Here is a 14047-nt window from a genome sequence, read left to right on the forward strand (position 1 = left end):
CAAGTGCAAAGGACAGCACTGTTGGCCTTTTTACTATGATAAATAGGAAAGGAAAAAAGCCATGTGCCATGCAGCAAGATTCTCTTCTCCCCCTTCAACAGTATACACATACTATGCTTCTATGTCTTGCAAGCAAACAATGAGGAACATTTAAAACAGACTTTCTTGAAAAGGAAATGTTTTAAGAATTGCCATTATATAAAAAAGGAAAGGAGGGAAATGCAACAGTAAAGTGAACTAAAGCCTTTTTAGTCTGTCTAGTCTCACAAAAAAAAATGGCAATAAATATTTCCATAAAAGGTATATTTACCTCCCATAATCTCCATGACAACAATTATTTCACTAGGCTCAGAATTTTCTTCCTTCCTTTTATTTTTTTTCATTTTGAATTAGCTGCTTGTGTAGACAAGCATCTGCTGCCTCTCCATCTCACAGCTGCTCCTTCTTGCTTTTATTCTTACTAGTCTGTATCCCTCACCCATTTTCAAGCAAATACTACAAGACACTCTCTGAAATGGTCAGTCTGGGCAAAAGGCCAGGAAGTGAAATCAGCCCTTTACCAATAGATTTCCTTCTATTTTACTTTATTTCCCTAGGAAATTTTGTCTCATCTCAAAAAGCCTGCCAGCCCTAGAAGTTTGTTGTAGAATTACAATAGTATAGAAAGTTACTAAAAATGTAGGTGTTTCTCACCTCAGTAGGAAATTCACTGACTTCCAAAAATGCTTTTATTTAGGTCAAAATCTGATAAAAGACTAGAAACATGTAATTGTATTGGGGTAAATCTGAATTGGTCTCTAATTTTCCTCTTCTGTTTGCTTTTTTTTCTAGGATGAGAGGACATCAGAACTCAGCATTTTTCCAGAGCTCAAAAACTTATGGTTTACATTGGCTAAGGATAGTACCCCTGTGGACCAGGAAGCAAATTGCATAAAGGTGGTGTGGAGCTTATCACAATAATGCTTTTTAACGATGGCCCTTGAGCCACAAAGTAGCTCCAAGGCTGTGAACATCGCTCAGGGCACATCGTGTCTCCTGCAGCTGCCTAAAAGGATATGCTTGAAGACCCACATGCTGACTTTATGTGGTAACTGCACTTTACTTTGGCTGTGACTGTCCCTTGCTCCACGTGGCATCAGGCTGCTGTGGGGACAGCCCAGCAGTGCACATACACCTGTGGGCACCAGCAGCAGCTCACACACCAGTGTGACACATTGGGCAGTGGCAGCACAGACACGGCCCCATGGCTCCCTCTGCCACTCTGGCACTGGTGAATGATCTCATTCTCTTTTTTGATGTCTTCCCTGTTCTCTTCCTTTTCTGTATAGTCCCTATTTTCCTGCCTACTCATTTTTCTCTGTGCTGCAGCTCTCTATTCCTTTAACTTACCCTTTGCTGATTCCTCTCCTCTCCTCTCCTCTCCTCTCCTCTCCTCTCCTTCTCCTCTCCTCTCCTCTCCTCTCCTCTCCTCTCCTCTCCTCTCCTCTCCTCTCCTCTCCTCTCCTCTCCTCTCCTCTCCTCTCCTCTCCTCTCCTCTCCTCCTCTCCTCTCCTCTCCTCTCCTCTCCTCTCCTCTCCTCTCCTCTCCTCTCCTCTCCTCTCCTCTCCTCTCCTCTCCTCTCCTCTCCTCTCCTCTCCTCTCCTCTCCTCTCCTCTCCTCTCCTCTCCTCTCCTCTCCTCTCCTCTCCATGTCTGTTATTGAATGTATAGAGAAAAGAGAAGATGATGCAGAGAGGTTTGATACCATGGTACATTTCAGTGCGTTAACTAATTCTGACATTGTTTACTGCAAAATAGACCATATGGCCATACCCACCTCCAGTTCTTCTGGATCCCCTCACACCAATGTATACTCAACACAAAGCTCATCTGGGGCTAGACAGTGCTATATAATACAGGAGATGTGAAGAATTTGGAAGCTGGTGTGGAACTAGTATGAATTATGCAGTCAACAAAAGGAAGAGAGTGAGCTAGAGTGAGAATAAAAAGTATTTATACTCTACAGTATTTTTGGAAAAGATTTAGTGTATTTAATTTAGAGTTCTGGAGTTCATTTCCCCTAGCTAATTACAGAATTGGAATCTTCCTTAATAACTCATTAAAGATGAATGGAAGTGGTAACAGAATACATTCTTTTTCTCGCATACTTAGCAATGGAAACATGAACATATAAACTGATCCAGCTTTTAGGGGAACATATGCATATGGGGGAATGTTACAGCCACAGCAATGCAGTTCATCTATTAAATGTCCCCTTAGCAGGTCAGGATTAGTTATATTTTATGTCTATATCCTAAACATAATAGATATACCACTGTATTCACACCAGCAGCTAAATATCATTCCTTGTTATTGAGTCCCATAGCTACGTGATAATGTCACTGGAAATTATTATTGCAGTAGACAGGGACTTGCATGACCCCTGCTGGGTTGTCTCTTCCAAACTCTGTAAGTGAACTTTTTAATCTACTAAGTCCTTTTGAGAGATGAATAATTACATTCTTATGATTGTGTAATTTGTTACAATAAGGCAGAGATTCTTATTTTCATTTCCTATCCTGTTCTCTGGAAAAGTAACAAAAGCATGCTGGATTCCACCTGGCATTTTTACTCCTTGATGCAAGTTGTTTGACTGAATGCAGAGAAATTAATGAGAAATCTCGTCACACTGTCGAAATGAGACAGATCTCACTGACTTCAAGATAGTCTTATTTTCAAAACTAAGGTATTTTCTTAAAGAATAATATGATTGTTTAGTGAGAAAATACTTTGTCTAAACACCTGTAAAATATACAGCTGTCTTATTTGCCAAACCATATATATATTTACATATTATACCATAATATACCATCTATATTTTTGTATAATATCGATATTGTTTCAGGGAGCCATTAGAGACAAAAGGAGGATTAACACAATTTTTGAGGCACACTGCCAAGTGACTGCAATTTTCACTTGTTTAAAATACCCATTTACATTAGGTTATTTAAATTATTACCTATATCTTAGCAGAACACTGAAAGATGGGAAGTAAGTCTTGACTTTACCCACAACAAGTTCAGCAGAAGTATGTCTGGATCCAGTAGAGATACTAGTCGGGATAAGAGTGAAGGAGAGAGCTCATAGGGATCACACCTACTCATGTGGTACAGCCAGACCACACCCAGCTGGTGTAGACTCTGCAACACTGCAGCAAGCTAAAAGGCTGAAGCTGTGCAAATAGGCAGTGCTGCCAGAGCAATCTTCATTTCTTTCCCCCTGTCCATAGTTTCCAGCCACAAACAAATCCGCATCATGCAGCAAACCAGGTGATAAATGAAGGTGCACATAGATAGCTGCTTCTGACATCAGGTACTGTCTCCAGGTTTTGTCTCATAACAGCTAGACAGATCTATTTCCAGACATTTTCCTGTATCCCCTCTGGAGAAGAGAAATTTACTGTCCTTATGCTCTACACATTTTAGTGTGACATGATCATTTTACTTGCCCCCTTCAAAGCAAGGCAGATCTCTTTACTGCACCATCCATCTACTTTTGAGAAGTAAAATATGGCTCTTAGCAAGATCTGGATACTGTATCCCTCAACAAGACTACTTCTAATGAAAATACACCCCCTTAGGCCTAAGCAGTAGCAAAATATGTGCTGATATATGGATGACATATTTCCTGGTTAGTTGCAAAAAGAATAGGTGTAATTTACCATATAAAAGTACAAAAGGAATCTACCCTAAAAGAGAAAATTCAGCACTTCTCACACAGCTCCTTAGTAAAAATGTATGGGTTATTATAAGATGGATACAGTTACATAATGAAATAAAACCCCCCAATGCTCTTATTAAAATACAATTAAAGCAAATCACTGTTTTTTCAAGGGCTAAGATCTTAACAGGAAAAAAAACCCAAGAAATGACTGCACCCAAATAAGGCTTTAACTATTGAAAGCAACAGCTACATTAGAGCTTATACATCCATCAGTTCTAACATTCACATCTGTGTAATAAAGCCTTCTTTATATGTGGAAGTTTAGTTGCCTCACATGTGGATAGGTACCAGCATTTCTGTGGGAGTAGCTTATCCTCTTTCAAGAAAGGACTTCTCCAGAAAAAGCCCCAAGAAGAGTGATTTCTCATTTACCTAAATGTAAGAACTAGAAAGACCAATAAAAAACAGAGGAAGAGCTGTTTTCTGGAGATCCAGCAGACCTGTTATTTCTAAAATATTTTGCAGGACATTCAGGGGCAGCAATAGGAGAGGAGAGCAGCTATACAGGCAGATTGAGCAGACAGACAGCCATTGCCTCTGCTTTCAGCTGGCAAAAGCCTTCAGCTTTGGCAATACAGTGTTTTCATCTTTCTGTGCAGTACAACTTCTTCAGATGAAACTGGACTGCCCAGGGCACTGGTGGCAAACCGATTGTTTCTGAACTGGTTTGCCAGTTTGCTGGTTCATATACAGCCTAGGAAATTAAAGTCACGGCCCGTGTGAAATGAGCCAATAATAGCCATCAATTACCTGGTAGAGAGGCCAGCTCAGACGGCTCAAATCCTGCCCTTGGCTGACAGCTGAGAAGAGACACAAGGGAGCAAAGGCTTTCATGGACTCAGCTGCATTCTCCTCCTCAGGGACAGAGTCCTAGGTTTGAAGAACAACATGAAAATTTTGGGGCTTCTACATTATTCCTTCTATTTATAAAGCTTAGCTTCTATTCAGCTGTAATAAATGAACTCCATTTTGAAAGAGAAAACAAAGTGAAGCTGCAGGATTGCAGTGGAGTATTAGGCAAAGCCTTGTAAGCATTCTCCAGTAAGATGGCAACAGCAGAGCTGTAGCAAACTTCTCTCTCAAACCCATCAACCAGATTTGGGGAAAATGGCTAAAGATACTAACATGACAGGTATGTGCAGAAGCCTGTGCTTTTGTACATCAAGAAAAACAGGGGGCTCAAGGAACAATTCATTCAGATTGGGTACATTTAAAGCCAGATCCAGTGAAGAACTAGGAATGTGAATAGCAGGTGATAAAGCTTCCTGATGCAAAATGATTCACAGCTTTCTAGCTTAAAATGCAGGCAGGCAGTAAGAATCTCCAGGTGCTGACCCACACAGGTAGATGGCTCGATGCCTCTGCCCTGGTGCACCATGGAGAAGAATGAAAGCAGGAATTACAATTCCAGTAGGCAGCAGAACTCTGAATATACAGATGCTACAACACTGTATACTTTGACTTAGGTGGCTGTTTGTGTCATAAACGTTTAAAGTGAAAAGTTTTAGTTCTGAGTGCATAGATATGTATCCTATATGTTTCCATTTCTATTTGTAACTTTGTACATGTCTGTCATAAATGCTTATGTATCTCATAAGTGTTAATTCCAGCTGTTCCAATAGTCCTTTTGTTACAATAAACAATTGGCAAATTTTCTTTCTAATTTCGGATTTTCAGCCTCATTTGTAACAGTTAGCATCTCAACATTTTGATTAACCAAAAATCCAACTTCATCTAGAACTAACCAACATGTTCTTATTTTGTTATGAAAACCTACTTTCCATAAAACCAAGTCTACTGGCATCCAAATGGACTGCAACTACTGAAAAACTTTATGTTTTAAAAACTCCAGATTGATTATTTATTTTTTGCTTTTTTCTCCTTTTCCATACCCGCTCCCTTGGTATTCAAATACTAGAAATTTGTATTATGTTTATTCACAAAACCAAAACATTGGCATGGGTTTTTCCAAAGTAAAACCCGGAAAACAAAATGCACATATATGCCTGCAGTTTCATGCCACATAAAATACCTGGGAAGAGACTAATTTGCGTGCTGTATCTGAATGTACATTCAGATTGCGTGCTGAATCTACATGTACATCTGTCAGACAACAGCACACAGAAATAACTGTAAGGAAAATGAGGCAATATGGGGACTACATTCTGAGGAACACTTGCAGTGGATCAGTGAAACTCATTCAAGAACAACTACTGAAGTCAACGCAGACACACCTGATGTATGATGCATTTAGGCCAGCCTGCTGGAAAACCGTGAGCTGATTTTCAGTGATGTTTCAGAACAGTTTTCGTGATGGTTAAATCGCCGCCTGTACCGGGAGCTACGGGGTTGATCGCACGGCCTCACCTAACCAAGAAACCTCCATCCTTCAAGAGGAGACAAGTGGAGCTGGACCGCTTTTCTCCAGAAAGTGCAACAAGCAAGGAAGATGGGCCCGGGCATCTGTGGGACACGGGCCTGACACGGGGCCCGAGATCCCGGTCCCACAGCTGCGGCTCTGGGCTTCGCCACCCTCCGGCCCCTCGGACAGGGGGAAAGCACCGCGGACCCCGCGGCTGGGCACCGCCCGCCGGGCTGGGCGCTTCCTGGCGGCGCCGGGAGCCGCTTGTCCCGGGCCCTCCAACAAACGGAGGATGCCGAGGTCAGCCACGGCTCCCGACACGTTTCCTCCGGCAGCTCCGGGGCAGGGCCGTGGGAGCGGGGCCGGCGCGGGCAGCAGAGGCCGGCGCAGGCCGGGGCCGGACGCCGGCACAGCCGCAGGGGCAGCCCGCGGCCCTCAGCGCGCCGCCGGCATGAGGCGGGCCGCGCCCTGGAGCCTGCTGCTGGCCGCGGCCTGCGCCCTGGGCCGGGCCCCGCCGCCGCCGCGGGCCGCCGTGCGCTGCCCGCCCGCCGCCTCCTGCTTCAGCGCCCACCTCGCCAGCGTCTCGTACGCCGAGGCCCGCGGCGCCTGCGGCCAGCGGAGCGGCAGCCTCGCCTGGGTCAGCGGCGAGCCGGAGCTGCGCCTGCTGCTGGGGCTGCTGGCAGAGCTGCCCGCGCCCGCGCTCTTCTGGGTCGGGCTGAAGAGGAACGCCTCGGCCTGCACCCACGAGGAGCAGCCGCTCCGCGGCTTCTCCTGGGAGGCCGCCGAGGATGGGACGGCCCCGCAGGAGGTGCCGGCGGCGCTCGGCCGGTGGCTGCAGGAGCCGCTGCGGTCCTGCGTTATCGCCCGCTGCGCTGGGCTGCGCCTGGCGGCTGCCCCCGGGGACGGCTGGGGCTGGAAGGAGCGGGCCTGCCATCTGAAAAGCTCGGGCTACCTCTGCAAGTACCAGGACGAGGGCGCCTGCCCCGACCTCAGCCCCGCGGGCGCCCTCGACCTCGACTACCGCCTCCCCTTCGAGGAGCGCAGCGGCGGCCCCGGCTTCAGCCCGCCGGGCACCGTGCTGACGGTGGCGTGTCCCGGCGGGGCGCTGCGGCTCACCTGCCAGCCCGGGCCGGGCGGCTTCGCCTGGAAGGCGGCAGAGAAGCCCCTCTGCCCCTGCCCCTTCGGCCGCAGGAGCCCGGACAGCGGGCGGTGCGCCGAGGCCGCCGGGTGCCGCGACGCCGCCGGCGGCTTCGCCTGTGCCTGCGCCCCGGACGGAGCTCCCTGCCCGGGCACGGCGCCGGCCCCCACGGCTCCGGGCGGCCCCGAGGAGCCGTCCCGTGGCAGGGCGGAGGGCCGGCATCCCTCCTCCCCGACACCCCGCGGCTCCACGGAGCCGCCCGCCGCCACCAGGGCCGCCGCCGGCGGAGAGAAGACGGCTGCTCCACCGCCCTCCTCCCCGTCCTCCTCCTCCTCTTCCAACTACGTTTTCATCCTGGTGACGGTCGCGGTGGTGGTGCTGATCATCCTGGTCATGACCGTGCTGGGGGTGTTCAAAATCTGCTTTAACGAGAAATCCGAGGGCCGCGGGGACAAGGAGTCGCCGGAGGCCGGCAGCAAGGCGGAGGCAGGCTCCGCGGAGCCCAGCGGAGCCGCGGGCAGTGAATAGCCCCGGAGCGCCGAGGCCGCGTCCCTCGGGGCTGCCCTGAGCGGCAGCTCCCACCCGGGTCCCCACGTCCCTCCTGCCCCCAGCCCTGCTGCCGCGGGGAGCCGAGGGACAGGCGCCGCGGGTCCTGCCTGGGCAGGGCTTGAGCATCAGCCGGCGCTGAGGAGCGTGTAGCCACGCTCTTTTGAGGGGATTGAAGTCTAGACAGTCAGGAGGTTTTTGTCGGGCTGAAAAACCAGTTATTTCGGTGCTGATTTCACTAAAGTATAAATAGATCAGCCCGGCCGACAGAGCGATTGCAGCTGCAGCAATTGTGCGTTTTTATCCTCTCAGAAACTGTTCGTCGGGTGCCTTCCTTGGAGCAAGCAAGAAGTGGACCGCTTTGAGCACTTGCGTCTTGTAATTTCGAAGTCACCCCTCGCCTGAGTGGTGCTTGGAGGCTCTCGCTTTCAATCTAATCGCTGGAACTTTTGGAGAGGTGAACTGCCATAATTTTGGATGAAACTGCAACCCATATGCTTTCATACTGACGTTCTTAAAAAATGAAAGAGCATTTCTATACTTAGAAAGCCATTAAACGGCTGAGGAAGTGAGAGGTTAATGGGGAGTCAGTTTTATACTTCAGCTGGTGAAAAGAAGGATTATGTAAATCACTGCCCTGTTTGTTACTTCATACTCATTTTTATTGTAGCAGAGAATAAATTTTTCAGTTACAGTTCTTTCTCCTAAGTTGCGTTGTTACTAAACTTGCTTTCTGTATGCGGCTCCCTTAGAATCAGACAAGGTGCTGACATGCCACACTGAAAGAGGAGTTAACGTGAGTCCAAACACATCATGCAAATCTCATTCTCTTTTGGCAGATACATTGTTTTCCATGGAGTCCCTTGAGAGTAAGGAAAGATTCACCGTTTGTGCCCTTTTCTAAATGAGGTAAACACTTCCTCTGTGATTTCCCTTGGGAATTCCTGTGGAGGAGCTTTCATCCTGGCTACAGGACTTGCTTTCTCTGTGCAGTTCAGAGTGCTGATGCTCACTTATTACTATTATTATTATCGTGTTGGTTTTCAATTGAAGTTGTAATATTAAATATTGATTCAAGGTTTTCTGAGTGCAGTTATACACAGCTAGCTGGTCAAGCCTTTTGGTGTGCAGGGAGAATAGGGAAATATTTTCTTCCCTTAAGAGAACTTTAAGCTCTGAAATGTCTCTTTAAGTACACTTGCTTGTTTATTTGTTTTCCTCTCTTGAGACCTAACATTCTGACTACTGCTCTAATTTTGATACTTTCCTGTTGAGTTTGAAGAACTCTGTTTCAAAAAATAATGTGTGTTATTATTATCTATTTTTCTTGCAAGCAAAGGCTTGATAAATGTGGTGTTAACAATTGCTAAGGATAAAGAATTATATAGTATAAGTTTTTTTTTCTTTTTCCTCTCTCTCCAGATAGGCAGTTGCTATCTGGGAAAGAGTCTTTTGCTTTTGGTAAAGAGGTCACTGATGTTTGTGAGCCATCAGATTGACTGTAGCAATAAATTCCCTTGTGTCATGATAGGAATTAAATCCAGCTAGGTGAGAATGCTACTCATTACAAGGTGACTCATAATCTGCATACTTTTCTAATCTGTTTATCTGACATTTGTATTTCAGAAGGCAGGCATTTTTTCATCTTGGGCAGGAGGCTTGATTCTACATTCAGATGTGCACAGATTTGGAAAGTGACTTAGCCATTAATGCCTTATTTCTTAATAACACTCCTGTTGCTGTCACTGTAAGTGATTTCTTTTATGGGGTGGTGTATGTGGAGCTCTCTTCTTCTATCAGGGGCTATATAAGCAAATAGCAACTAAGATGAATGAGAGCCTCTCTAAATTATTTTTTCTATGTTTTAGTCTTTCTCACATATCAGATAGCTGAATGCTTGATGGGACTGTCCAGGTGTGTTTTTCTAAATTCTAGAAACTCTCTCATTCTCTGTTTCTGGAGTCTTAGCAAGCACACAATAAAGTGCTGGATTCAACACCTCACTACTTACTTTGGCATCTCTCAGTGTGTGACTCAGACTATTTAGTTAAAATAAACAAGTTCATGGCCTTGAAAGCCATTCACCTGTCCCATAATTTCCATTTTGCTCTTCCTGTGAAATCATGTTTTGATTTGAGAGTTGTCTCACATAATTCAGGATCATTAGACATTTATCTAGAGGACTACACAGCTTCCCCTGGCTTATAATTTGACTCATCTGAAACCAGACTGTTTTGCATCTAAGGATGGGATCCATCTTATCATCTGTAGACATCTCCAACAGTTCATCTAGACTTTTTTACTGACCTAGACTCCTTTACTGCCTATAGAGAGAAATATATGCTTGCAATTAATCTCATTTTAGACTAGATGGTGAAAACAGGACCAATGAATTACATTCTGAAAGTGCCCTTACTCTGCATTGACTGTAAAGAAGGAGGCTATTTATATTTAAATGCCTATAAAATACGCTTTTAAAATTAAATCAGAAAAATCAGCTCACTTAAGTCTCCAGCTGTGCAAGTCACTTTTCTAAAAGCAAACTCATGGTGCAATCTGTCTCTTCAAGGCAAGGCTAAATGGTCATAATTTTATTATTGCTTTTATATGTTATTCTTGTTTGGTATATCTGGGGTTCTTTACCTCATTTTTGCAGTCAGTAGAATACAAAAAAAATAGCATTTGGATTTGTTTGGAACCTGAGCAGGTTTGAAATGCATAAATTCCTCATTCTCTAATGGTTCAGACCAAAAAGAAGATGGTTTGGGAGAAAGGATTGATCATTTTTGCTTTCAACTCTTGATCAAATCGGGTCTTTAGTGAATAATAAACCAACATGTATCTGTCATGCAGCATTGGTTCATATCACAGCCATGATTCACTGGTCTGCAAGGCAGATTCAGGCTGGGGTTTGCTGTTTACATCCATAGAAGGAGAATAAGTAAGATCATAATGAGTACAGAGAATCATAACAAGTTATGATAATAAAAAATATCTGGTTATGAAAGTGGATGCAATTTTTTTAAAAAAAATTATGTAGCACCATATAAAAAGCACACAATCAAATGCAAGTATTTTTACAAAACATGGCAAGGATAGAGACAAATCTTGTCTTTTCTCTCATGTCACATACATGTCCATTGACAAAACATTATATAAGAATATATAATTTTCTTATATAATGTTTTTCCAGCGTAGGAAAAAGTACGATTTTATCCTGTATTAAAGCCATATAAATCACAAACAAACTTTGTATCTGTGAGTTTTACAATGCTTCCATTTGTAATGAAATTGGGATAGCAAGAAACTGTTAGTCTACATTTGAAAATGGTGATTCCTGCAAAGAATAGGAATGTCCAGATCTCTTGTCTATCAGTTATTCCAAAAAGTGTCCCATGTTGCCAATTTTAGATTTACCTAATTCCTACAAAGACATTTTGATTGGTAGGCGTTTGTCAGCTGCACATTTTATTTATGAACAAGTGATGAATTTTTAATGGTTTTTTTCATCAAATAATTGGAAATAAAATTTTAATTTCCACATTTTTTTAAAAAGTAATGATTTATGCTACTAAGGGCTTAATTAGATGTTCTATAGGATTGAAATGAAATCTCTAAGTGGGCATGGGAAAAATTCAAGTACTTCTGACAACATTTCTTCTTGTTTAAGTGTATTGTACAGTTTAAAGAATATTTAATATTAATATTTAATATTTCTAGGCTTCCCCTAGAAATTTCCTATCACTTATTTTTTTTCATGTTTGAAATCCCAGTTATCTTTCCTCATTTATTACATGGAGGTCAACCACTGGTAGATGCAATGTAGCTCCTCCTAGAAGTAACATTTTTTGTATTTCTTCAGTATGTGGACAGTTATCAAGGCTGTAGTGAAGCGATTCAGATATTTCACTAAAGATACATAATTAACTCAAAAGGCAAATACAGCAGGGCAGCAGCAGCAGTAACCACATTCCCAGTGCTTCAAAACATTAAACTTAATGTCTTTTCTTTTCTCCCCAAGCCTTGTCTTTCTCTTCTGGGCCTGTGGTCTGGGACTGGAAGACTTGAAAGCAGATGTGTAAAGGGATCTTTAGCAAGCAAGTCTTATCCCTTTTCTGTATTGCTGACTAGAATCACAGAATCATAGAATGGTTTGGGATGGAAGGGACCTTAATGACCATCTCATTCCACCCCCCTACTCTGTGCAGGGACACCTTCAGTAGACCAGGTTGCTCAGAGCCCCATCCAGCATGACCTTGAACACTTCAAGAGATGGGGCATTCACAACTTTGCTGAGCAAACTGATCCAGTATCCCACCACTCTCACAGCAAAGAATTTCTTCCTCGTATCTAATCCATGCCTACCCTCTTTGTTTGAAGCCACTCCCCTTTGGCCAGTCACCACAAGGCCAGTTTCCACCAGGAAAATGTTCTTCTTCAACTTTCTTGCAGATACTGGAAGGTTGTTTGTAGGTACGGGAAGCCTTCTCTTTTCCAAGCTGAACAACCCAAACTCTTTCAGCCTGTCTTTGCAGGAGAGGTGTTACAACCCTCTGATTGTCTTGGTGGCCTCCTCTGGACTCCAGCATGTCAATATTCTTCTTATACTGGGAGCCCCAGAGGAGAACACAGTACTCCAGGTGGAGTGGAAGCAGCAGGGGAGCTGGGGAATGCAGAGATATGGTGGTGGTCCTGCATTTCTGATGTCCTTCCCCTCCTTCCACTTGCCAGTCGTTTTGCGTTCTGAGTCAGAAAAACGGGAAAACAACTGCTATTATGCATTTTATGGGTAATAGAAGAGAAAGAAGACTGCAGGTCCAGAGAGACAATGAGCTGAGGAGGGAAAGATGAGAAAGACAGGCAAGCATCCATGTTTACCAGAATATATCTGTCCTAATTATCTTCTTCCTGCATATGTTTTCAGGTGTTACTCAAAATGTGGTGGATTGCAAACAAATAAACATTTTCAGCCATTAAGCCAGGAACAGCACATGGGCTGTAACCTGTCAGAAAAGCATGGGTTTGTTTTTGGAATGTAACCAGGAGGCCTTGTGTTTTTGACTGATAAGAATGATTTACACTGTTCTCTGGAGCATAACAGATTGTAAGTGCAGATTGTTTGAGTGAGATTATATACAGGTAATCTAAGTCTGTAATGTCTGTGCAGAGGAGTGTTTTACATTACTTTTCATTCTTAAGGGTGTATCTTTCTCTAAGAGAAAGGATTTTTCCCAGTTATTGTACTGAAGATTCTTTTCAAGTAAGAAATTCTGTAAATTTTACTTTATGACAGTGAAAAAGCAGTGAAAATTCTTCTGTATTCAATTTCTGTCTTGTCAATATGGGGTTCTTCTTGGTTTGTGTTGAGCAAAAAATTGTTAGGTCTTTTTCTCTATTTTAGTGATAAAGGAAAAAAAAAATCTGTGAAATTCAAAGCATCTGAAAAATCCAAAACAAATTAACATTCAGGGAAATCTATTATCTAGCTGTTTCTGTCATGTTTTCCTGAGTTTCTAGTAATTCCGTAAATTACCTAAATTGTCATTTAGTTCTTAGAAAAAAAGCCTAGATACTTTCTAACCTTCAAAAATAACAGCCAGCTTTGAAAACAGCAGCTGTCATAAAAAGCACAATTTCATATTTTTGCTGAGTTGGGAGTTTATGTATTTGCTGTTCTCTAAACAGTGAAAGTTAATTATGTGAAAGAGCCAAGTCCTGCCCTACAATGCCTGTACTGGACTCTACTTATTTTCCTCTGTTCTTGACAAAATGGCCTCTCCTGGCCATCACATACTTGATCCTTCTCCATTTCAGATTCCTTCTCTCTCTGTCTGCTCAGTATCAAATATCCACCAGTTTTGCCTTCTTTTAAATCCATTTCCCTCCAAATATCCAGCTTTGGCATGTTTTGGACCACTCTAGTTCACCAGCAGTCCCTTGGGGTTTCCATTGTGAATCCGAGCACAGGCAAGGGCTGTGTGAATGAGCTGAGCCTGTGCTGTACTCAGCCCGTGGAGCAGCACTGGTGTTCCCTGGCATTGCTCAGCTTTTTGAAGTGCAGTGCAGCCCAGCACCCTTCAGAAGCTTCCCCTGGGCTGGTGGGACTCACACGTGCACTGAAAACAGCACCGTCACCAACAGGGTGAGTGGAGACAATACAATCCTGTTCCAAGTCATGAAGACAGCACAGTTCAGATCCCAAGTCAGAAATCTGGTAATTGTTATCTGTCCCACAGCCTC

At 44.0% G+C, this 14047-nt stretch overlaps 1 protein-coding gene across 1 annotated transcript; it reads left to right on the forward strand.

Annotated features, from left to right (window-relative positions):
- Positions 1-6415: 6415 nt before the first annotated feature.
- CLEC14A (C-type lectin domain containing 14A) lies at positions 6416-8879 on the forward strand. The gene is given in 3 exon segments (XM_066322071.1): positions 6416-6494; positions 6497-6560; positions 6562-8879. Coding segments are annotated over 3 exon segments (1371 nt in total). The 3' UTR covers positions 7790-8879.
- Positions 8880-14047: the final 5168 nt, after the last annotated feature.

This window comes from Sylvia atricapilla, chromosome 6 (genome assembly GCF_009819655.1).
Source record: "Sylvia atricapilla isolate bSylAtr1 chromosome 6, bSylAtr1.pri, whole genome shotgun sequence".
NCBI lineage: Eukaryota > Metazoa > Chordata > Aves > Passeriformes > Sylviidae > Sylvia > Sylvia atricapilla.